The 25,074-nt window shown below is 38.7% G+C and overlaps 1 protein-coding gene across 1 annotated transcript in view; it reads right to left on the bottom strand.

The window, feature by feature from the left end:
• Positions 1 to 25,074, bottom strand: part of DOCK3 (dedicator of cytokinesis 3) — a 203,793-nt gene that overhangs the window by 45,449 nt on the left and 133,270 nt on the right. Inside the window, exons 18-32 of the mRNA XM_062585966.1 lie at positions 24,825 to 24,996; positions 23,866 to 23,963; positions 22,097 to 22,180; positions 21,670 to 21,770; positions 21,000 to 21,081; positions 15,901 to 16,071; positions 12,005 to 12,197; positions 10,641 to 10,768; positions 9,512 to 9,658; positions 7,312 to 7,410; positions 4,987 to 5,081; positions 3,295 to 3,370; positions 2,235 to 2,335; positions 1,907 to 1,965; positions 861 to 1,009 (exon numbers count right to left, since the gene is read on the bottom strand). Of these exons, the coding sequence (XP_062441950.1) occupies positions 861 to 1,009; positions 1,907 to 1,965; positions 2,235 to 2,335; positions 3,295 to 3,370; positions 4,987 to 5,081; positions 7,312 to 7,410; positions 9,512 to 9,658; positions 10,641 to 10,768; positions 12,005 to 12,197; positions 15,901 to 16,071; positions 21,000 to 21,081; positions 21,670 to 21,770; positions 22,097 to 22,180; positions 23,866 to 23,963; positions 24,825 to 24,996 (1,755 nt within the window). The remainder of the gene's footprint in view (positions 1 to 860; positions 1,010 to 1,906; positions 1,966 to 2,234; positions 2,336 to 3,294; positions 3,371 to 4,986; positions 5,082 to 7,311; positions 7,411 to 9,511; positions 9,659 to 10,640; positions 10,769 to 12,004; positions 12,198 to 15,900; positions 16,072 to 20,999; positions 21,082 to 21,669; positions 21,771 to 22,096; positions 22,181 to 23,865; positions 23,964 to 24,824; positions 24,997 to 25,074) is intronic.

Raw genomic sequence — 25,074 nt, 5'->3', positions numbered from 1 at the left:
TTCCACACAATCTTTGATAGGTTGGGTTACAGAAAAGGTCTGTTAATTGTCCTGGAATAATAGACTAGATTTGGCATTTATTGGGTTTGTGGACAATAAATAATCACAGGAATTACTGTCATTTAAATTTAAGGTCCAAGAGTCAATTGCTTTTTAATTTCACAGCAGGATTTGCTTTCTCAGCACACTTGTCTGCAGATATTTACCCCCACTATTGCCCCAAAGGCAGTGACAATGAAGCATTGGCACCAGGGGATCCATCCCAGGCTTGTACTTCATGTTTATACTTTGCACTTCTAGGCTCCGTTTTAGAGTGGAAAATTTAAGCACGTCTCTGAGCATGACCTGACAACTAAATGACGATGGCTGTTGTGCCTGTTCTGCAATCGTACCTCGGGGCAGGAGGAGGCGAGAGAATTGTTCTTGGGGAACAGGTCTAGCAGAATTGCTACATGCTCTCTGTGCACACAGTTACAAAGTCCACATCAAAGCCTGTTATAATTATTTATTAATTATATAATGCCGTTTTACCGGCTAGAATCGAAAGATAGATGCAAAGGCCAGTGTTTTCAGCAGAACTGGCTAAATCTAGGGTCTGTTTTGGGGTTCCCATTCTGACCCATTTAATGGCTGACTAACAATCTACAGGAAACCAGTGGCAGAAGTGAGGCTCAGCACTTATGAATTCCTTTTCTCTCGTAATAGGTCTGTGAACAGTCCTTTAGTACTGCTAATCAATCAGCATGACAGCATCTCCCTCATGACCAGAAGCAAACCACGAGATGCCAGTTCCTTGTGGTATTGCAGCTGGACAGAATGGAAGAAAGAGAACATTGCAAGCGCACGGGAAGCTATTTCACCTGCTTGAAGTTGCCGTTCTTTCTCTGTTCCCAGTCCATCATGTCATGAAAGATGGGGATCATGATGTTCCGGACTTCTGGTTGTGGGACGAGCGTAACACCAAGAAAGGGGCCAATCATTCCCGGAATAAAGTGAATCTTATGCTCACCTGTACAACACAAAGCAATTGTAAGTAAATAAAAACCTTATTTATCTGTCAGCTGTTGCTGAGGGAAAGATAAGACTCTTCCGTGATGCCATGTACAAAGTCATACGCACAAGCATTACAGAACAAAACGCATCCTTTCCCTAAAAGGGCTGAAACAACATCTGCTTTACAAACTCCGTTGCAAAGAAGGGATTAATTTCACTGTGAAAGCCTTTAGCAAAAACTGAGAGTGCGTTTTACTTGCTAACAAATTCAAACTTTTAAAAATCACCAGACTAAAACATACTAACTGAGGAGAAGATGCCCAGAAATATCTTCTAATTTACAAAGAAAAAGATTTTGAAAGGGCTAAGGACAACAGCGGTATTTAATAGAACCTATTTAGATTTTTAAAGAACTACAGAACTCTATCCTTATTGCTATGAAATTTGCAGTTTCCTAACCGACCTTGACTTAGGACCAAATAGCAATGCTTCTCTGCAACAGAAACCCACAGCATTTTGTTAACAACCACTTCTGTAGCATGCTTACACTGTGGTGTTCTGGAGAATAAATCAAAGTAATCTGTAAAATGACAATACTGAAATATTCTTTGAACTAAGAACATTAAATTCTGAAATATTTTTGTCAAAAAAGTACTGAAAATGGCAGTATCAAAAAAAGCAGAAATTAGTTACTTTATTTTTAAAGAATTCACAGCATTAATCCCCAAGAGCTCTTATATCAGTAATGACACAATACTAGAACTTTTTTCTGTCACTGTGATGGCACAGCATAAACCACATACCAGATCTTATCATCTGCGTTGTGATATTTGTTTAAAACTGTGATTGCTTAAGCCCTCCAAAACTACAGTTATTTTGGCTTTGGTTGTTCGGACAGGGAAAACAGACATACCCAGGTTCTGCCACATGCTGAAGAGTTCATATGCCATCATCACCCTCATGTCACCATATCTGAAAGAAAGTAAGCAGACAACTGCATAAGGGGACAAAAACCAGCAAAGTAGTGATGTTAAAAAAAATTTAAATTCACATTGAAGTCAACATAAGAATATCAAAGGACTCAACTAATCACTGAGACTATATTAATATCTCTAATTATTCATTTCCCAGGCACTTCCACATCCCAATCCCATCACAAATCACAAGGATTTGTGGTAGAAAAGGTATCTCATTTTTGAGGTAGCAGAAAAGGCTAGGAAGGCAACAAAACATGTTCTTACTTATCTAGAATCTTCTTTCTCTTAGCTGGTGTGGCATTTTCTAGTTGGAGACTTGGCTGGTTTATGAACAGAACAGCCAAGCTGAAATAAGAGTTCCACACCTACAGCACAGGAAGGAAGTTTTATAACGTTACATTGCAAGGAGTATGTTTTAAACAAGTGTAGGAAAACATATGTTCGTTTAAAACAGGATGAGATTGTTCCTTCTTATAATCAAGATGCAACTTAATCAACATGTATGTTAACTCTTAAGATACTAAACTCTTTAAGGAGACCAAGGGACTATTTGCAGCCTGGAAGGAACTAAAATTAAACTCCCCAAGAAGGTATTATCACTAGGTTTTCTCCTTAGCATCAAAGTTCAAAAATGAATAAACATAGTGACATCTGCAAAGCTTGAATTGTTCTCTTTTTCTAGGCTGAAAGACCCCCCCCCCCAAAAAAAAAAAAAAAAAAAATCAGAGATTGCCTTATGTCATGAATGCCAGTCTTATAATAGTGTGGTTTCCTTCTGAAACGAGGCTTACACACTCATGCTGTGTGTTTGTGCGGGTGCGACCGCGCAGGTCTGGCTGCTTTTCCTTAGTAACACAGAACTTTTTGGCCACTTTGAACTAGATCAGAGATAAGGAAAACACTCTCTAAGATACTAATAACTAAGCAAGAGCAAAGGAGGTACCCAGTGCTTAACCTCACACACAAGAGAAGCTGGGAGAGGTAGATCATGAAATCGCTGACTTCAGGGAAAGCACTGCTTGACTTTACATTTTGTTACAGATGAATTTGTAGGACAGGAGGCTTCATTAGCTCCACTGCTCATGAAGATCCTCATTTCCTTTACACAGGGCTCTGTTTTCTTGATTTGAGCTCACAGCATACATGTTCCGCTTCCCTTAATCCACCGAAGATTTAGATTCCTCTCTGTTATCAGGTGGTTCATCTTCATCACAGATAATCAAATAATGCTGCAAAATTATCAGCTAACGCAGAGAGTAGCTCCTGTTCCATTGTTAACACCAGCTTTAAAATGTTATGACATTTTCTCAGTATCAATCCTTACTTTAAAATCGAAGTCTGTTTCCGTGAAATTCTTGTGCAGTGCAGAAGACAGGTACTGAACTGTTGTAACTATGATACTGCAGTCAAAAACAAAAAAGGAGAAAGAAAAAAAGAACATTTGAATCTGGAATATAATTCATATGAAAGTGGTTTATGGTTCCGAACAGCGGTGCTTATTTTACTATAATACAGACATGGGTATTTTTTCTTTAGGTAATCACTGCTAAATTCATGTAGAAGTCAGCTATCTTCCACCTATCTTTTATTTATCTATATAAATACGTTTTACTAAGTGATAAAAGATTAAGAACTTTTATCACTATTGTAGGTTTTAGAATTTATACAGGATCTTTTAAATCCTATCTATCTATTTTTCACATAACCAGGCAGTATTACCTACAGTGAAATGAAAGAACACATCCATCTTTCTCCTATTTTAAGCAAAAAGATTTTTTTCCAAAGCACAACTGAAAAAAATGGAGCTATTCTTGGCTAACAGTGGTCTTTTATCTAGCACACGCTTCAGCTGAATGCATCTGTCAATTCCAGATTCACTAGACTTTTTTTTTTTTTTTTTTTTTTTTTTTAATAGGTGGCTAAATACACCTTAATGAAAGGAAATCTAGCTCTGTGATAAATTCAGGAATTAATAAACAGTATGTAGGTTAGGCTACAATGGTATAAAAAGAAACAGTGCACACCTCTGCTTCACACTGAAGCAATACTTTCAGCAACACTAATATGTGCATCTGCCTCTGATAGTGCCCAAGGGAACTAGGTAAGATGTAATGTCTGAGGTAACGACTCTTTTACATGCTTTTCTCTTTTCTTATAGAATTTTATTTCATCTGAAATACAGAAATCCACTTCTTTCACTTTTCATTAGCACTGTGAACTCACAGAGCCTGCAACTCAGCAGCTGGCAAGTCAACCTTTGGGAAGGGGTCCACAGTGTCTTCTTGCCACAGGGACTCCAACAGTTCTCAGCTAGTCAGTAGTAATCATATAGCTAGTTTATCTAATGAAATAAGCAGTTAGTAAATAGTGCCAGGCTCCAGGTGCTCACCACGCTGCTACCTTTCCAAACAACAGAGTACTTAACAGAGCAAAAGCAAGAAAATGAAACAAAACATTAAAATTTCAAATGACAACTTAATTCAGAGATAAATCCATATGTTATAATACACTTAAGTGTCCTTGCTGGGGTCCTGCTCCTCCTTTTCTAAGGTAACTGGATCCTCCTCCTACCTGGATTAAGGACTGCTGTTCATAGGAGGAGACGGAGATTTCAAGTGGCAGCGTGCTGAGAAAGCGAGTTGAGACACCTGCCTGTTAACAGCACTCGCTGTGGGTGCAGGTCCCTGGCGCGTGTTATGACAGCTGCCATGCCCCTCTGAGCCTCAGCGCAGCGACTTCAGCTCTGATTTTAAACATTTAACTCTTAGATACCTGTACATACTGGCAGAGTACAAGAAACAAACAGACAACGGAAGCCCCAGTTTGGGCTAGAGCGTTAAAACACATGCAGAATAAATAACCTAAATAAAGGCAGGGAGTGTGCTCCAGAGTTCCTGTCTTGTTCGCTGCACCTCAGCCCGATGAAGCACGCTGCATCGTGGGCTTTAAGGGCCCAGCTTTTGAGAAACGATTCCCATACAGAACGTCAGCAGTTTAGACCTGCTTCTTTACTTACTTGCTGGTGAGCAACCTCATCACCATCCAGTCCCGAGGGAAGACACTCATCTTCATCAGGTTCCGAAATACACAGAAAATCTTCAGTAGAAATTCCTATTACACAGAAACAAAAGAAAAAACCATCACCAGCAGTTGCAGATCAATGTATTTTCCTATCTGCAAGCAAGACAAGCTAAGTGTGTTCCCCTTGATCTTTCTATCGCTAGGCCAGCCATCACATGAAAACATGAACACAACAAACACTGGGATACTGTTCTATTCATTTTGTCTGCATCTAGCATACACGAAATTGGTTGCTGCTGTCTTTTAATGTTTATGTTTGCAGTGAGATGAAAAACTTCCCTAAGTGCTTAATTCCATATGATTTCCCACATTATCATCCAGAGTTCTGGTGTCAATTCCCAGCTCTTTTCAAATACACTGCACTTGTCATTATTTATTTGGTTTATAATAATAATAATGAGCCATCTGTCCAAATTTCCTTGCACTCACATTGCAAATTTGGCAAAACAAAACAAAAACACACCCAAACACAATAAAACTCCAACATATGCTTTTTAAGATGCTAACATAAAACCCCATTTATGGCAATATGCAGCAGAAAGAACCTCTTAAACACACTCAGTTGGATGTTTGCTTTCCAAAAAATTCCACAAACCTGAAGATACTTCTGATTTTTGTTTACGAGTACCTGTACCTCTATAAAGAGGACTATAGGGAGGATAAAAGGCACCAAGTTGTTGGTCTTGCAGAATATGATTTTGGTTGTTCAGTTCTTCTGCACATAATTAATATAGCACAGGAAGCCTCAGTACAAGCTTTCTTTAAAATTGTCCTGCAATTGGGCCTTAATTCTGATGGGAGTGGAGAAAGACGAGCTAGCAGAGAATCAGAAACTCCTGCAAATGAAATCCTGGCTCCCTGAATTACTTTTTTTTTTTTTTTTTTTTTTTTTTTAAACTGTGAATTAGTTGCTTTTTGGCCTCAATTTTGGCCTAGATGTGGTAAGTGCAAATAATGCCTTCCTATCCAACAAGAAGAGTTGAAAATATTTGAAGGAAAACATAATATATTGGATCAACTGATAGCACGGAAAAAAAAAGTTGGAGGCAAAACTGACCGTCCACAGTATGCCTGAACATATCCTTTAGACTGTCAGGGATAAAACATTATTTGTTATTATGATTAGAGGAACAAATTTCAATTAAATCATAAATGTTTTGATTTGTCTGACAAAAACAATCCTTTAGATTTAATGTCTAATGAGTATTAATATGTATCAGTTTACCAAATTATCTTCCAATGAGCGATTCAAAAGCTATCTGAAGGTGGTAATCTCAGATCATTATCAAACTGAGCTTCATTCAATCCTGCAACCTAGAGGTAAGAATTCTATTATCCCAACTTTATCCTCTTGATTTATTCAGCCTCTCTAGGTGCATATTTTCATGTGCATATAAAGTATCTAGAAGCTGAAAGCCTCTTCAGAAAGCACTTCTCACTGCTTCTCCATCTCACTTGTTAAGGCAGTGGAAGTTCCTACTATGTTACATTCTTCACATTGTCCCTATTTTATCGAGTGTCATGCTAATCAATAACATTCTGCATCAAGTCCTATCTTTATTTATGAAGTTATTCTGCCTCTTAAACCGACTGCTATCTGAGATACTCCTCTTTCCTACTGAAGTTGAGATAAAAAGTTGGGTTCTGCTGTTTTGAGAAGCTCTATTTCAAAATATCAGTGACAGAAGAGCCTCTGGAGAGGTCTGCACACCTCACCAACCATCTTCTGCTGCTGAGTAGCTATGATTTAAGTTACCGTTCACAGATCTGGGAAGGGTGCAGCCAGCGCAGCAATACTGGAGCAACAGAGACTTTTGCATCCCCCAAAAAGGATACCAAATACGTAATACTGAAATATTCTTATATTTTGGCATAAGGTCATCTTGAATACTTTTCCTAAGCAAGCTCCAATGCACATTTAATGTTTAAGAATGTGCTACAGGGCAATGACTTTACACGTACTGGACTAAAAACCCTGCTCCTCAGACTATATTCTATAAGGTACAATAATGTTTTTGTGTCTAGTAACATCTCTCTTGGAACTCTATTTGCTCTTCTGTACCAAGATTATTCAGTGTGCTATGGTCCAAAGTGTATTTATAACACAACATCTATGATTACAAAGGGAAAGGGATGGTCTACGAGTAGGGTGTATCAGTGAAGAACAGGAACGATTAGCAGAGAAAGTAACGCAGAAAGGATTCCCCTCGGCTATCTCATTCCGAGTGAATCACTGTACAAACATGACGTTCTGTTCTACCTTTAGCTCATCCTTGCTTTGGAAATTGTCCAGTAAGTGCTGGAAATGCGTGTCCGACATCTGACGAAGCAATGACAAAAGGCAGGACACATATTCTCCCTGTTGGCCAAATGAGAAATTCTTTAGTTCAGACAATCTGAAAATTCCTAAATATAAAAACCAACCTGGGGTAAGGTATAAAGGGAGGGGTCTGAAATGGCCCCAATGCCTATGAGAGGAAAGCTGACATGCACAGAGATTAAATATACTGCAGTTCTTTAATTATTGTAGGTATAGGAATACCTCTCTCAGAAGCTCTTCTGCAGATGCCATTTTAACAGTTCTTTTAACAAATGCTGTCATCTAAACAAAAATCAAGTAAAATGATGAATACAGACACTAACGAATGCCCCTCCAAGCACGCAGTTTTTGTTAGCCACATTCTTGCTTACTTTATACACAATACACTGTGTCTAACAAAGGTGTGACTGCAGCTTACGCAGACATACTGGAGTGATTTAAACTAATTGGCTCAGATACTGAAAACAGAATAGTTATGGCAGCATGGGATGAGTACAGGCTACAAAAAGTGTCTGAAATCTTGTAAATATTTTATTTATTGGTGCGCAATGAGTTATGTGCTGTCATAGCTAGAATGCTAACAGTATTTCAGTACAATATTCTGAACACAGTGTGGGTGAGCCGACTCAAGCTACAATTTCATTTTTTGCCTGCAATGTAGATGCACCCTAACCAGTTACCACAGTATCCCAAAGTGCTTTCCAAAGGTGAGCTCCCCCATTTTACACATCTGAAAGTAAAGCACAGAGAAGTTAAGCAATCTGTCCAAGATAATGAGTGAGGCAGTGGCAAAAGGTCAGGAATACATCTTTTCACTGCCAGTCCCTAGCATAATGCTATTTTTTTCTGTGGCAATGAGAAGTTAATTTGGAAAATACATAAACTAAGTTCTAAGCACCATCTAATAAGGTTCCATATATTAGTGCTGTGAAATACGAATACATCTGGATCGTTTATGAGGGGATTGTATACTTGGACTCTCCTTTCCATTTTAGTTTTGTTTTACAGTGGCTCAGGCATCTACCTAGAAGCCTTAGCATATGTTATTCCAATGAACTTGACAGTGTTCATCTCCATTAGGAAAAAAGGTGCGCTCTTATGTGTGAGGTGGCATGCAATAAATAACACCAAGTGAAATCGTAGGAGCAGAAGGAAGTTAAGATGTTTCTGGACATTTGCAAGCTAACACCTTTCTTGTGTTATATCAAAGGATACATGTGAAAACTACTAAATGCCTTATTCTTTATTAGAATTCTACCAGTGTTATTTGTTTTATTAGATGTAATGTGTGGAAAGAAATAACCTTTTCACCTATGTGAGAAATATACCTTAGTGTACATCTACTCCCACAATATCTCTGAGGTCTCAACCATTTGGTAAGAGGATCTAGTAAAAAGAACATTTTGAACAACAACTTATCATTATACGTGGTGCAAAAGCTACATTACAGGTTCAGTCAAATAAAAATAGACTAGGCTGGAATAGAAAGGGCAACAAATTCAGGAAAGGAAAAAGGTAGAACAGCAATTCTATCCTGTTTCTCCTTTTCCACTGTGTGCCAAGGAAAAAACCTCTTCCTTCTTAGTTTATGCTGGCAGTCTATACAAAGAAGTGGCTTTCCTTCTTCTCCTACCCAGCTCAACAGCTCACTTGACTTAGGATCAGTTGATTTCTTCTCTAACAGTCTGCTGTGTTTCAGTTGCACAAAGTAATCAGTGGAACTGAACAGAAGCTCTCCAGTGTGTTAAGTGAGTGACTTGTTCACTGGTAATTCCTGTATTTTTAGTCGCAGGAATCAGAGCCTGATGCTCACACGGCCATCAGTGATTCCTCTTTAGAGGGGGAGCTGCAGGTGGCCACCCAGTTATCACGTGTGTCAAGTTTTAAAAGACAATTTTTGATTGCAAGTGCAAAGACAATCAAGGAAACAAACTGGAAATCCAGCCTCCCAGGCCCCACTGCTTCCTGCAGGCCTCACTACTGCACAGAGGAAGGACTGGATTGGTAGCTTATAAGGCAAAGAAACAAAACCCTGGGCATTCATGCAGCAGAGGTAATGATAATGAGGTGCAAGTGGTGGTGAGGGACTGAACCAAAGGTTAGAGAAGCAGGAAATAGAAACTGATTGTTAGTTACTAACAGTGATTTCTGCTGTGCACTGCGGGCAACGCTGCCCTCTTACCGCCTCCTGAGACTGCGATTTACTCATGATTGTAAGTAGAGTTTGTAAAAGCACATCCAGGAGGCTCTCCACCATCATCTCAACCTCCTCCACGACATCTCCTTCCTACAGCAAGTGGTGAGCAAACAGACAGTTAGTGACTGTGGAGAGAATGGAAGTGGCAAAGCAATTCTGCTGAGCCAGCCATACCACAAACACGTGTTTTGATGAAACTTGCAGAGAAGAAATGGAGAACTCCATAATGGAGGTTCAGAGAAGTACGATAAAATTCTTCATGGCTATGAGACACTGCTGGGATGCCAACGTACTTGTCCCCACCTTGTTTCCTCCCTTTCTGATGCAAATACTCAGGGTCACAGCAAAAAATGTCTGCATACACTCTAGAACACAATGGGATCAAACTGTGTTCAACAGCCTTTATTCTATGGTAGCATGAATTTCGCTCATTATCATGATACCTTTATTCTCATTCCTTTCACACAAAACTGAAACTTACAATTGGAAATAGTCATCAGTGTGATTTATATTTAGCACCATGAACTTCCTCTGCTAGAGTCAGTTTGGGACACTTCACCATCTCTATTTGTGAGCTCTACTTTAAACGATCAAGTTAACATTTGAGATCAGAGTATTATGATAATCAAAGCTGGGTGTTTAACTCAGCAGCAATTTCTGAAAGTATGTGTAATTTCATTGATTGGATAATTTTAGAGTATTCTTTTAACGCGAATCATAAAGTGCTAGTTACTGTCTCTTGCAGAACTACAAGTCCTAGAGCTGTGTAGGGCTTTTGAACTCCAATGACATCTAAGTTCTGGGCTTGGATGAAGAAAATTAAACAGTGTCAAACCTGGTAAATGCGTGTGCTTTTTCCCCCTCCCAACAGCAAGAACACTCTGTAATCAGAATGCTCTGAGTCACACTTACAAAAGCAGACACTCATTTCAGATGTTCTCCTGCTGACAGAAAATTAGCAGAATTTTGTTTTCAAAGGGATCTTTCAAAAACCCGTATTAACTGATAAAAATCCCTCAGTCTTCAGTGTACTAATCTAGTGGTAGAATTAAAAAGTCAAGCAGCAGATTACCAAAGAGCTGGTCTTGATTATAGAGAAGATACTACTGAGGATCCCAGAGCAGATGAGTAGCTCCTTCTGCTGTCGTAAGTGAAGGTGAATGTGGTGAAGAACCACAGGTAGCAGGATGCGCCGGGACTCTGGAAGAGGGAAAAATGAAATCACAGTTTTTCCAAAAGAGTCAACCATTCCCATCAACAGCCTTTTGGTATTTTGGAGAAACTGGACCCTCAGAATTAATAGAAGATGCTAATTACAGTAAAATCTGTATATAGCATACTGATAAACAGCATTCTTGATCATGGTGCAACTTCTATGATACAGATTTTTGTATAACACACTTCCAAAAACTTTACATAATTAATAGCACACCTCATTCCAAAAGTTCATAAAAGCAGTAGGCGTGATGTGTGCAATAGTGATTCATCTCAGAAATAACAGCTGTGAATGGACGCTTGCTAGTGTGAATTACCTATTGCATAGACCTTTCCTCCCCTCATGAAGCCTCTGGCTCTATTGTCACAGCTAACAGAGCTCCTTCTATATTTTTTTCCCTCTTGGGAAATTTGTTGATTCTTCCCTTTTAGCTGGCTTACAAAACCTTAACAGCAGCACTGAAGCTTGCTTGCTGGCTTTCGATGCTGTAGTGAGAAGTCACTGTACTATTCAGCAGCTAAAAGCATGACTGGCTGCCAGTATCATTTTGAAGGAGAGAGGAAGATTAATGGGAGGCACTAAAGCCCCTGGACCCTGGGGGTAAAGTTGCACCTGGCTTTATTAAGAAGGCAGAAGAGACAGAGAAAAGGTTATTAAAAAATATGCATCACTTTCGCTCATCTGTCCGTGACTTGGAAGCTGCAAGGACAAATACTTGAACCACTAGGTTCAAAACACTGTAATTAGATAAAACACCTTGCCTGTTTCACAACCACCTTTGTACAAATCTACTCATTCCCTGCACTCTCTTCTTCGTATTTTATGAAAAGAAATTTCAATTACAAAGCACAAATGGATGTTTATAAATAACTACACTGGACAGTTTAAGCATGATTTTGTGTTATGATCATTCTTCCCTTGAGTTGAATTATTTGAGTGCACTACCTTGCCCTATGTGCTTTTCATCTTCCACTATTATCTGCACATTTTTTTCCATCTAGACCTTCATGCATTAAATAAACTCCAAAAACTTCTACCCTGAACTGAACTAAAATTTATCCAGGATCGATTTATTAACATACAACAACCGTGCCACCAAGATAATTTCCAAGATTTTCAGCATTCAGCAATCGTTTGCAACAAAGCAACCACGAAAGAAGTGTAAAGTGCTCCTGCTCTTAGTTAACAGCAAAACTAAGACTCAGAAACTGCTGTCTTACCTGAGAAAGAGAACAGGCGGCTGTCAACAGTGCGTGCAATAGACTGCAACTTAACAACATCCATTGATTGCCCAATATGTACCGTACTGGGCATGCTGCCCAGGGTACCCCTCACAAACTCTGCTACTTCCTGCACGGTGAACATCTGTAGCAGCTCGTCAAAGATAGCGGGGAAGGAGTTCAGCAAAGCAGCCTGAAAAGAGCAAATGAAGAAACTGAAAATTCTGAACTCTGGAACTCCATCTAAAGGCCGTGAAGTAGAAAGGAACAACAGTAAATCTGAATTAAAGGTCTGCAGAAAGCTACTAAGTAGCATGTTATGGCTAGCGCTAATGTTTTGTTATACCTAATGTTCAGAGTGAAGCAGTAATGTAGCATGTATATATGTATATGTATATAAAAGCTCTGTTGCAATACTAAGTTGCACAAGCTGAGCACTTAGTTACTATAAAGCTTCAAAAGACTATTTTAGGCCATAGTTAATAAAATGATGACTTAAAGACAGAAAAAGATTCAGGTAGAGAAGAACAGAAAATAGTCCACTATTGTTGATTTACTCTTTTAAATAAAATGCAAAACATGCTTCTGATCAGAGAGTTCAGTACAAATTCTTGTACTAGGCAACCAAGTAAGAGAGTTAAAATTCTTCTCAAAACATTTTAAAGAAGTTGCTGATAGACCTTAGCCATAGCAGCACCAGCATGTGCACTTCCGAAATGAGGGTAGGCTGCAATTGCACGTGAAAGAGGAATCACATCATGCAGGTAAGAGTGCACATGACTCTTGCAATAAGGGATATTTCCAGTGAGCTTCAGCTACCTCCAGAGGTGTTTCTTAAAGTGCAGAAACAAGACCAACGCGACAGAAATCATGCTCTTCATCTCATATTTTACCCATTTTCAATTAACTTCTTCATAACGATAGGAAATTCCATGTATCACCCTATTCTCAGCATCCACAGGTCTGGGGTCATACTTAACAACCGCCACTCACCTCTAATATAAGGGATGTTTTAAAATTCTTCTTTTTCTTCCTTTACATCCTATCTAAGATCCATCCTTATTTCCTTCATTATGACTGCTGAACTGCTGCATTCCCTGGTTATGATTCAGCTACCTTCCTCCCATCCATCCCAGCGTCTCCATCGCCCACACATGCTTCCCTTCTCGCTGCCGGGACCTCATTTTTTGGAGACTCCTCATCCAAACCACACTGACTTGCTGCAATAGTTCAAATCTACCAAACCTCGCAGCAGATTTCTGTTTGCCTCCAATCATTACTTTCTTTGAGCTCTACACCTTTCTTCACAGTTTTTTTTTGTTTTCTCATTCCTTAAACATTTTTATACTTTTCCCATGCCAGCTTTCACACTTGGGATGTCTTTCCTAATCCCTTGTAATATACTGCTTCTTTCCTCTCCAAGCTATTCCTCAAATTATCTTTTCTTTTAAACAGCTATGTCTACTTTATAGCCTTTTAGCAACAAAGTATAGACTACATTTATAACTAACAGAGCAAAACAGTAGAGCTCATTAAATCAGTCTGAATATAACTTTTCCTCTTTTTTCTTCTTCCTTGTTATCTCTCTCAACATCTTATCTTGTCACAATCAATTCAGATCACACAGAAACCCACACACTCTCCTGGGTGTTGTCACTTATTTGTTGCTACGTACATACAATGTACTAACAAAATAAACAAATAGGAATTGTTTGAAATAGTTCATGGTACACATGGAAGGCTGCAACAGCTGCAAATCCATTCATCACCTTTATCTTTCGGATAATACAAGTGGAATTGCAACACTGGCTCAACAAATCCTTACCAAAGTCTTCCTAAACTTATTTCTAACTATTACTGTGAAGCAGAAGAGATTCCATAGTGATTTAGGACATGCAGTAGTAATTTAAGGATACGCAAGAAATCTCTTCAAGCAGCTCTGGAGTCACCCGTGGAAGAGCTACACTGTGCCATCGGCTCTTTGCGGGCAGGACCCTTCTGCCCTTCTCTGTACGAGACCCTCGCGTGTTTTGCAACATCAGCCTTGTCTAAGTGCCTGGCAGCAAGGACACAGTCTGTTTTAATCTCATTGCTGGAAACAACCGTACTGGGGGTTTTCTAATATCCAGGGTAAGCGGGCAAATGTGAAGACCACTGCTGGGGCCTCAAGCACTCCTGAAGATACTTAATGGTTCTCCAGGTTTATGGAACTAGAACACACTCTCCTTGATTCTCCTGAACAAGTTTACTTATATAAGTCTTAGGTATGCCCTTAATACCATCTATTCAGTGTCCTAGGCTGTTCAATTATTTACTGAAATATTCCCAATTTCCAGGTTTAAAGTACCAGCCAGTTAAACATTGAATTCCAGTTCATATGCAGGAAAAGATGGATTGGGGTAGGGAAAAGGGAGTCACTGGCAACATCCACGACCAAATACTTGTGCAGTTTAGGGGATCATTACTTACAGAGTTTAATGTCGGCCTTGAAGTACCACCACATTTTTGTGGGGCACATGTCCCAGCTCCGCTCACCTGCCCTCCAGGCTGAGAGGCCTATGGGGCAATTGGGATCAAGGGGCAACACAGTGGCACGGGGGGGAAAAAAAGTAAACTTTTCAAAGATTAAACAAGGACAGGCTTCACAAATTACAAAATTCTGAAGCAAAAATAGTAAGCCAGAGAGTAGCAAGAGGAAGCAAAACAAAGCAAAGCAAAGCAAAAAAGAGAGAGAGAGCGAGCACAAAACAGAAAAGGGAAAATAATCCCATCCTCAAATCCAGTCTCCCTCTATACCTATGATCACCACAACTAAAAATAAATACAGCCTGCATTCACAGGATGCTATTTCCACTCACTGTCCCTTTGCCTGCAAAAGTGTGTGCATTGATTTCTCATGTTCCTGGTGCATCTTATTACATTCACTAATGGGTGATTAAAGATTGAGAACAGCTGCTCTCAAAATCTTTTAGCGCACCTTATCTAAGAAAGGGATCATACTGCCGACCGGACCGATCACTGGAATCACTCTATTTTGTTGTGACACTTATAGCAACTATGTCTTTGACAAATTACACTAAGAGTATGTTCAAAACCTCTGCAAATATTTTAGTGCAATTTAGGATTACTAATCACTTTCTTATTGCTAGCAAGTTCTAAGTGGCTCAGCATCTGAAGTTTTCTAAGCTGAGGCATATAAACCTAATATATACTAATACCTAATATATAACATTACTATTTAAAATTTTAAAACACAGATGTATATGATTTGGAACAGTGGTCCTTAAAATATGGAACAAAACCTAGCAATATCCTTCTCTCTGCGTAGTATCTTAAGCCCACATGAAGTCCCACAGAAGTCATCTGGGCCATATGAAAACAATATATTAAATGTGAGTGTGGCTATCTCACCGTGCTTTGCTCAGGCTACATGTGTTTCTATGAGTACTGTTAGCATATGCTGAAATGAAGTTTTTCTGATTCTTAGCACATCAACTCAACTTCTCTTCTGTGATGTTGCTGTGACCCTGTGCATTGACTTGAGCTACCACAATTAAGGATTTACCATTTCTTTATGCCAACTTCAAGGCTTGCTTATTAAGGAGAAATATGACAATAAAGTTTACTTTTAAAAAGAGCAAAAATTGTAGCCTGATGTGACAATTAAATCATTTTCTTCTTGAGAATAAACAGTTCAGCTCATCTGTATCTGTGAGCTGGTGCAGAGCTACTGGCTAATAGTATTAACTGGCTACGTCTCATTTTTCAGTATCATCAGCTTGTTAGAGAAAATTCTATTAACTCGCACTTAATCCTCATATGCACATATTTCTACTGGTGCAGAAGAGAGCTGCCTTTCGGTTTGCTACTTAAACTGAGTGTAGAAAAGAGCAAACCTGTGTGAAGATGAGAGTCTCAGAGCTCCTGCTGTCCAAGCTGAGCACAAATCTGATGGACTGGAAAAGCTCTTGGATGCTGGAGCGGAACTGTTCTTCCTCCATCCCGCAAGTAGCTCTGGAGTAAAGGATCCGAGATTGGACTATGAACTTGAAAAGATATTCCAAAGCCTTAAGGAGCAGGAGAGGAAGAAGATTAAGACAGAGAGAAAGAGAAAAAGAAAAACAAAGTAGCTTTAAAGAGAACCAGGAAAGAGTCTAGGTGCACAATTAATAACTAAATTCTTCAGCTTTAGAAAAGAGAAAAGAAAAAACAGGTTTTGTAAGTTATATAACTCAGTTAAGGAAGAGCTACTCACGGGCAAGTATTTCTTCATCACCAACAATCTCTGTTACTGATATGTCCCACTAACAGAACAGGTATGCATTTAACTTAAATAGACAAACCTGAGTTACATAATTTGAGGAAAATCTTGGTGAAGGTAAGAGATTTGGCATGAGGATTTAAAGACTCTGAAGAAACTTTTCCTTGTTTTCATTGGGGTTTCCCTTTGAATCACTTGAGTTAGCTATCTGGATTAAGACAGCTGGACAGTCAGTGGAAAAAGGAGTATCTGCTCTTCAATATCAGCGCAATAGCAAGGTCGCCCTTTATTTCTTACAACAACACGTACAAACAGAAATATATGGAGATGCAGGAATAGAAGAAGGCAAGAGCCACATGTGAAGCCTTCTGGCAGCCCACAACAGTAGCAAGGAGCAGCTGTGCTATAGTAAATGGGTATCTTTTTATTTCCAGCTAGGTAAGTAAAAGATTTTCTTTTTTATCCTCTGACAGGAAACCTGGAGAGCACCCAGGAGCAGAAGGATAACCTCCACAGAAGATGGCATTTAACACCATTATACAATGTGTGATAGCTGCTGAAGTCCTGAAGGACTGCCAAAGCGGAGCGTTTCGCAGCAGAAAGCAAATTTGCCCTATGGCATGTCTAGAAGTCTGAATTTGCAATCCAAACATCTTTAACTATCATTTTGTAAACAGCGTTATTCAGAACTCCAAGTTACATGAGACATTTTAATGTATCACCATTCATTTGGCAGCAGTGTCAGTGAAGAAATACATGTTGTCCTACATAGCATTTACCGTGCTTGCAATCAGAGATTCTCACAGATATAGCTATTATAGCAAAGAAATACTCCACATGGCATCAAGGCCTTTCTGATTATTCAGTGTACACAGCAGCCAATATTGAAATGCACTTCACATCAGTGCCATTTAGACTTTACTCTTTCCTTTAATGTTTAAAGTGAGATGCCATTAAGGCAGCCTTAAGGGACGACACGATGTATAGTTTGATGACACCGTCCTAATTCAGCACAGCAGACAAACAACAGGCTGGTGTGCCAAGAATAACAGAAACATTTGTAATACTCCACTGCACTCCCTCAGAAATATTCCTTCTCTGTTGGAAGTTGAAGCTGAATTGTGAGGATGACTTTTGCCCTCATGATATATTTTTACATCCATAAACCAGGCCTTATTGAACCACCATGCTACGCATGAATACACAATGTTATGACTTAAGTTTTAGAATAACTCTACAGCTTTAAGGACAAAAAACGAGAATGTGAAATTCCTCATAAACCCATCTAAATTTTCAAAATCCCATTGATATTTAAAGCCCTTTTTTGTGAAATGATGACAGCTGGCCGTACGTTATTTTTATTTCTCCAGTAGACCATCTCCCAGTGAAGCTTCCTTTCATCAAAGAAGTTCAACAAGAAATAACAGTTTATATTCCTAGACAGTTTCCAGACAAAAGTGAATTGATTCACGAAACTTGGCTCTTTAAGGCAAGCATCTCTGCTGCTAGCACCAAATACAGCAAGTCAAGTGCAAGTACAAGCCATTTCATGGTTTTGATGCAGGCAGCCATAATTCTGTCATTAAAGCACACAACTTTAACGCAAAGATTAGGTTTTGCAATGAATCAGGGGATTTACATATGATGTTCTGTTATTCTCCGTTGAAAGAGAAATGATATGCTTTCAGAGACTTATTATATCCTTAGCACAGACAACCTAAATAGTTGTCTAGAATGAACTCTTAAAAGCAGTTAACCAGTGAAGTGTTTGCAAATATATGGTTGAGACAGCAAAAACACAAACCAAGCCCTGTTATAGCAAGCAGCAGTTAGTCTAACTTTGTGTCTTACTACTTAGAAAATTGCGGATACAATACACAGAGGCCCTTAAAGATGCAGAAGGGCACTGAAATAAAAACCTTGCCTTCTGTTTGGCCATGATATAAAAATACAGTGAGGCAAAAGGGAATTTGGTATCTAAATGAAAAAAGTTCCTTAAAATGTAGTCTGTGTGCAGGCTGACATGAGAAGGGTCCATGCACCAGTCACTTGTGACCAGAAATCTAAAGACTTGTGGTACCATCACATCTCTAAATTTTCCCAGTGTACTCCAAGAGAGAGAGAAAGGGAGAAAGGAATGTGTATATAGATAACACATCTCAAAGAATTACCAGTTACTGATGAGTGACCTTCCTTCTCTGAGTGACTGTCCATATGCACGTTCATTCTGTGAATACAGAAGCAGCACATCTGAACTTGCACAGGTTCATAGTCAGCTGCAATGTTCCGGTAGAATTAACAGATACTCTTTAGAGACACGACTTGAGCATGTGTGGAGCATGATCAGACAATACTTGATGGTTTTACTGCACAACATTCATAGCACATCCAGTGGCCAGTCTCATGGACAGTACAGGTGCACATCTGAACTCCTCTGCCACAGCAATGAAGAGGCTGTTCAATTAGGAGAAAAGGCAAACCGCAACTGATGCTCAGAGTATGAACAGGTGAATCAACTTCAGATAAATATGCTTAAAGAAGAAACACAGCTTGATTTCCTAACCCAGGAAATTCAAAGATTACTTTGGAAAAGAATCTTGGTATGTACAGCTGGTAACCTTATTCAAGTGTAAAGAAGATCTAAAGATCTGTACTACTTTCACTTTTCTACTCAAAGTGAACAAAAGTTGTCTTCCAAAGGTCACCTTCATCAAAAAATGAAGAAATGAGCATGTAGGCACAGTCACAAAGGAAAGCCTCAAACAAGACATCAACATGAGGTCAAAATCCCAATGAGGAACCAGAATTTCAACTGGAAGAAGATCTCGTTTTATTGTCCTTTACGGAATCTCATTGTGGCTTGTCAGAACACTAACAGTCCATCATATAACGAGTACATAAGAGAATATTTGCAAGCTGAACCTTCACCTGACTAAAATACAGAGAGCAGCCTATGAGCATAAGGAGATACACTCTTGCAGGGATAACGATGCACGGGAAAGCTGGTCCACTTAGATATTCAAGCCCAGCTAGCAAACTTCTGCCTGCTACTGACAATGTTTTTTCCAGAAAACAGCGCAGTCGTTTCAAGCTCAAAAATCTTACTTCTTACTACTGCTCTAACACACAGTAGTAAAATAAAATGTGCCAAGATTCAAGCAAAGGTACCAACTGAGTGAGACCTGAGGCAAAGTCCAAGGCAAACACAATAAAAAAAAGGTGCAAATCCCAAAAGAAGGCTGACCAAAGTGGAGCTAAGATAGTTCCCTCAGCAATGGTCTGGTGTTTCTGAAGACTCTCAGAAAAACTGAGATGATAGAAAATTTAAATCGTCAAATGAGATAATTATTTCTGAATGAGTTAATTGAGAATAAGTTCAGAGACAGACTGGTCTTAAAAGCAAGACAGACATTTCGTTTTGGAAATCCAAGGTGAAGAGAATAATTTCAAAGAATCCCCAGGCTCAGATGAATGGCTCAGAACATAATACTGAATCTTTCATTAACCAGTTTCCCCGCCTAGCATGACTCAGAAAATGTATTTTGGGTTTTCAAGATGGGGAGTATTAAAAATCCTTCCCAAATAAAGAAGGATAAGGATGGAAACAACAGGACAAAAAAGTTAAGATTCCAGCAGAATTTATTGAAAAGATGTCTTCGGCTCATTTTTTTTTTCCCATTGCTTATGAATCTGTAGATGAAAGGCATTACAAATAAGTAGTTTCTAAGCATGTGGATACCTACAAAAAACAAACATTAGTAAAGCCCAAGATGTTGAAAGCTAGTCAACGGAGCTGATGCCCTATCATTCAAATGGAACAAGTTTTCTCAAAAAAAGTCTGAAAGGTATGCCACGACATGAGCATAAAGACATTTACAAAGGAAATTAAAGAGGTAGTATATACTTACGTATTTGTACCCATGTGAAAAAATGGGAAAAAAGAAGGCAAATCCCTGCTACTACTACTAGTTCTAAAACTCCCTAGCCTTGAATGCCTAGACATAAACCTACGCACAGTAAGAAGGTACATATGGACAATCACTCAAAGCAAAACTAATTCCTGCAAGTTTGGAATCTTTTGTTTCTGTATTTATGCAATAGCTTTTTGTTCTACAATTATCTATAGTAAAAATGGTACCTTATTTAATCTCTGAATTCTCTGTAATAGCATCAAAAATCTCTCTTTTGTTTCATACACCACCTCTTCTTGCAAGATCATACTCTTGGGATGAAACAGTGAAGTCCTGTGCAATGACAGCTGTTAAAATCTCCATGCAGTTGAAGCCTCATTTATCTGCTTCTTAAATGCTCCAGAGCTTCAAGCAATGACACAATGAAGCTGTGTCACAGCCAGAAATGAAAAGCATATCTTTGATACCCAGCCGCTGGTTTACTACATTTAAAATGCTGCTTCTTGAAGTGCAAGGTGTAGCTGAAATAGATATGGCCAGTGCATATAAAGTCCATGCAAGACCCACTTAAGTCTTCAATATGGCTCCAACCGGACTTAAGACGACATAGTTCTTCAGTTTTTTTTCTGCTTGAGAATGAATCTCACCCCAGAATCAGAATTTTGGCAAAAAACAAAAAAATCCTTAAAAATTAATTAAAAAAATATATAATAACTTAAAAAAGTAGAATGTGAGTGCCAGACTACACTTGATTTATAGTTTCTCCAGAGCTTTTGCAGTCACAGACATAATAAACACACAAGCACTTCTGTTGAATACATACTCTCATTGCTTCCTGGATGTGGTCTTGTCGTACAAGCTCAGCTGAGCGGTCCATGTACCACTTCAAACATCGGATCAATTCTCTGAATATAATACACAGTGAAAAAAAGAGAAACCTTCAGCATCATTTTAAAATCAGTCAAGCAACAAACATTTTGGTTTGAGGGAGAATTCTTCACTCCATTTCAATGCTTAGCTGTAACTATACGAGCTACTGAATTTGTATAACATCTACATTTATTTAAATTTCAAAATCAGAAAAATTTTCTTTTCTCTAATTGACCTAGATCATGAAAAACTCTGAGGGAACATCAAAATGATGTTGATAAAGAGGTAGCTTCGATAAGGGCAAGCAGTATCATTTCAAAACCAAAAAACCCTCATATTTTCTTTTTGCTAAGAAATTTCAGATCTCTAAGCAAGCAGTTTTTGCAAACTAAAACTATGAAAGAAAAAAAATCAGAAAAAGACCAGATAAAATCTAAAGTCTGCTCACTCCTAGCAACAGGTGATACTCAGCAGCTTTTCTCTGAAACTCTGCTGGAAAACTTTTATCTGGATAGTTCTGCTTTTGAGAACCTCTGCTAACATAACAGGTTTGATTCTGATGGTCATGTCATTTGAAAGCTTGGTAACACTGTGTCTTGAAGGGATGGATAAACATAACCTACTTGTAAGCCAGTGCTCCTGCAAAGTGCTTCTGAATGTAAGTGTCCATAACAGGTCGAAAATGAAAATACTTGCTGTCACGCAGCAGATTTATGATGAACACCTGCAGGAGACGAACAAGCAAACCCCTACTAAACCAAACTGCACACAGTCACTAGGGTTCTCTAAACAAGCTACGCAAGCTAAGGAACAATAAGATTCATGAGTTTCTATAAACAGTCAATAGCTGCATTATTAGATGCTATTGTTCCCTTCTCCCAAATGACGGCAAATATCGTTCTCTTTGTATCTGTTGATTGTGGATTATTATAAAAAACATAAGGCTGGATAGACTGGAATACTTCATACTTTGTGGAAGTAAAATGCTGGTGAAATGGCACAAAACACCTTAAAAATACGAAAAAGGAAAGTGATAATTCAGCAGCTTACCAAAGATTGAAAGACTAGCAGCCCATACTTTTCTGTGTTGTCATCCAAAACTACAAACAACGTGTCGAGAATATCTTGTAGGAACTAAAATGACAAGAATAAGCAAAGTTTCAAATGTGATTATACTCCAAAGCTGGATTATTCCCCCTCTCTTGAAGCTTGTCATACATCTGGATATCTTTTGAAACATTTTCCAGTGACAAACTATTTCTAGTTCATCTATACGATGTGACATATTTTTATGTGGTTTTAGTAAAAAGAATTTTTCTCTTTGCAAAGAATATTCTTAAAATAAAATGTCTGAGTAACAGCAACATTATAAAAACCATTAAAAAATATGTACCCTGTGTATGGCTTGTAAATATATAATTGAGTGTTCCTTTCACAGCTTCTGAGCTGACCTAATGGCAGCAAAACATTTTACTTTCATTCTCACATTGTAGCAGAAGAACAGATATTGTTCTTCACCAAATATAACACATGGAAGCACATTAACACAGTGCTCCAAATTCTGTTAAATATTAAAAGCTTTTGTTATATGACAGAAGCTAGCGGTTTTGTAACAAGCATTAATCGATTCAAACTACATATTGCCAACTGTTTCTTTCATCCGTACCCCTGCAGCTTACTGAATGCTCATCATTCAGTGATTTTCTGTCCTGAAAGCACAGTCCTCAAAGGATCACTGTGAAGATGAATGCTGAAGATGAAGTCAACCGCTGATTCTGTCATCAAGATTTTGTCATCCATTCTAACTACATTTCTAATGTGGGAAACAAGAAATAAAACAATTGATGAAGCCTCTGAAAGGACATAACAAATTTCTTTTGTCTGAATTATTCCATCCCATTCTTCTTATCTCAATGACAAATGGTAGCCAGTCTGGGGACAGAATCTATTATCTTTCCCCTTGGAATAATCTGCTTTTTTTCTCTATAAAAATCAGGTACTTGTAGTGTCTTACAAACCAAGTGTACCAAACATGAATTTTGTGAAAGATTCAAATACAAGAGACATCGGTGTTTCTTCCTGTGCTACTGTTACAAAAAGTATCATGAAAATTAAAATTCAGGACACGGCAGCATTCCCATGAGTTACAATGAAGCGACTGTAATCATAAATAACCAATCAAGTGATGGAATTTTTGTTTGGTTTATTTTTGTTTGCTTGCTGTTACACATTTATCTCCTTTTATCTTCTAAAATGGTCTGAGAGACTGCTGTTGTTGGCTCTGCATCTGGAACACACTGTTTTTGCCAAGACCACAAGTATTCAAATGCATTTTGAAGCTCCTTTGAGATAAGGAAGTTTGGGTCTCATAAAGGACTGGCACACAGAGCAACCGTGACTACAAAACATGATGAAATTATCAGCTAGGAGATAGATTCCTAATAGGTTAGACAAGTCAGAGAGCAATTGGTGTGCTTGGCAATAGCTCCATTTCACAAAGCTGTGACAGGAAAATGGGTTTGCGGGATGGTCCATTGGCCTTTGGAGCAAAAGTCAACTTTCAAGGTTTTGCACTTGTTTTTTTTCTACGCAGAAGAATAGAAATACAGGGCAGCTCTACTAGCTGGTTGAAAAAGCCAAGTTTCCTGAGTCAGGTCTACTTCCCTCTCTAGAAACGACCAACTTCCCCAATCTCAGAGAACGCCCAAATTTCAGTGCGAACCAAAGGACAGTGAGAGGGAATATTCAGAAGCACACTGCAGATCTGAATTGGCACACGAACGAAGGATACAACCAAAGACTGTTATTCGACTTAGTACCTTAACAATTTCCTCGCCACTGACGTGTCTCAGTCTTCCTAGGATATCCATTACACGATCTGGGTAAGCTTTCCATTTCAGGAGGGCAAGCAAATCCACTACAGAACAGAGAAACAAAAAGGTGTACTCAAGAGACCCTTTTGATAGTGCCTTAACAGCGCGACAGAGATGGACAGCAACACAGCTGAAATACTTGAGATTCAGTATGACAGATGTAGAGTATGAGCTTAGCAAGTACATTAAATAACTCAGGGTTTTAATTTGCATTGTACGAATTTCCATTGAATTCAGGATCTCCGGCTATAATTTAACTCCTGCTCCTAACACAACACAATAAAGAGAACTATGACATAAGTTAATGAAAAGTCTCTCTAATGTTACAGCAGTTCAGGAATCACTCCCATGACACTCCAAGCTAGCAGGTTAAAAACAAAATCTCAAAATAGCCAGAAGTTTTGCACAACAGTCCCATACAGAACAGAAATTCATTACACGCTACAGTTCTGTTCTTGTTGCAGCTCTTATTTCTTGCAAAAAAAAAAAAATGGGGACAAGCCACTTTTATCTTCCCTTGCCTTAGGAAGCTTGCAGCAACAAGTTTTGTTTTACTTAGTAGCTCTGCAGAAGCCTAACAAAATGAATTTAGGATTATATAAGTATGCTAACTTTGAATTGTTCTTAGAAATGTAATTAAAATAAACATTGCTTTAAACATACTATCTTTTGTCTGCCCTTACAGAAATGGCTGTTAGAGAAATAGCAGTCACTATCCTCATTTCTTCCAAAAAAATTCTGCTCATTTCAATATACAGTGATAGTAAAGAATTGCATACATATCACCAAATCAAAACAAAGAAGCATTTTAGTAAAATAACACACAGAGCGCGCAAGCACACACATCTTCTCTCTTTTTCATATTCCCTGCTACCTTGTGTAATTTTGAAGGCTCAACTGCTTACCATTCTGGGTCAGTTTGGTAGAAGAAAGCTGCGTGGAGACGGAGAAGGTCTCTTTGGTGCTGCGTTGGAAAATGAGACTGGAAGGGATGTTGGGGCAGCCGTTGTAGTCCTCTTTGCAGCAAGGCAGCCCCAGGTACAGTGCGTGATTATTAAACGTGCTGTTCTCATCGCACTGCAGACACAGGAAAGGAAGGTGAATTTTACCTGGACAACTTAATTTCATTCCACATATTCATGCCTTGATAGCAAT

Source organism: Rhea pennata, chromosome 12, assembly GCF_028389875.1.
Source record: "Rhea pennata isolate bPtePen1 chromosome 12, bPtePen1.pri, whole genome shotgun sequence".
In the NCBI taxonomy this organism is placed as follows: domain Eukaryota; kingdom Metazoa; phylum Chordata; class Aves; order Rheiformes; family Rheidae; genus Rhea; species Rhea pennata.
This window is presented reverse-complemented; position numbering and strand designations above follow the sequence as displayed.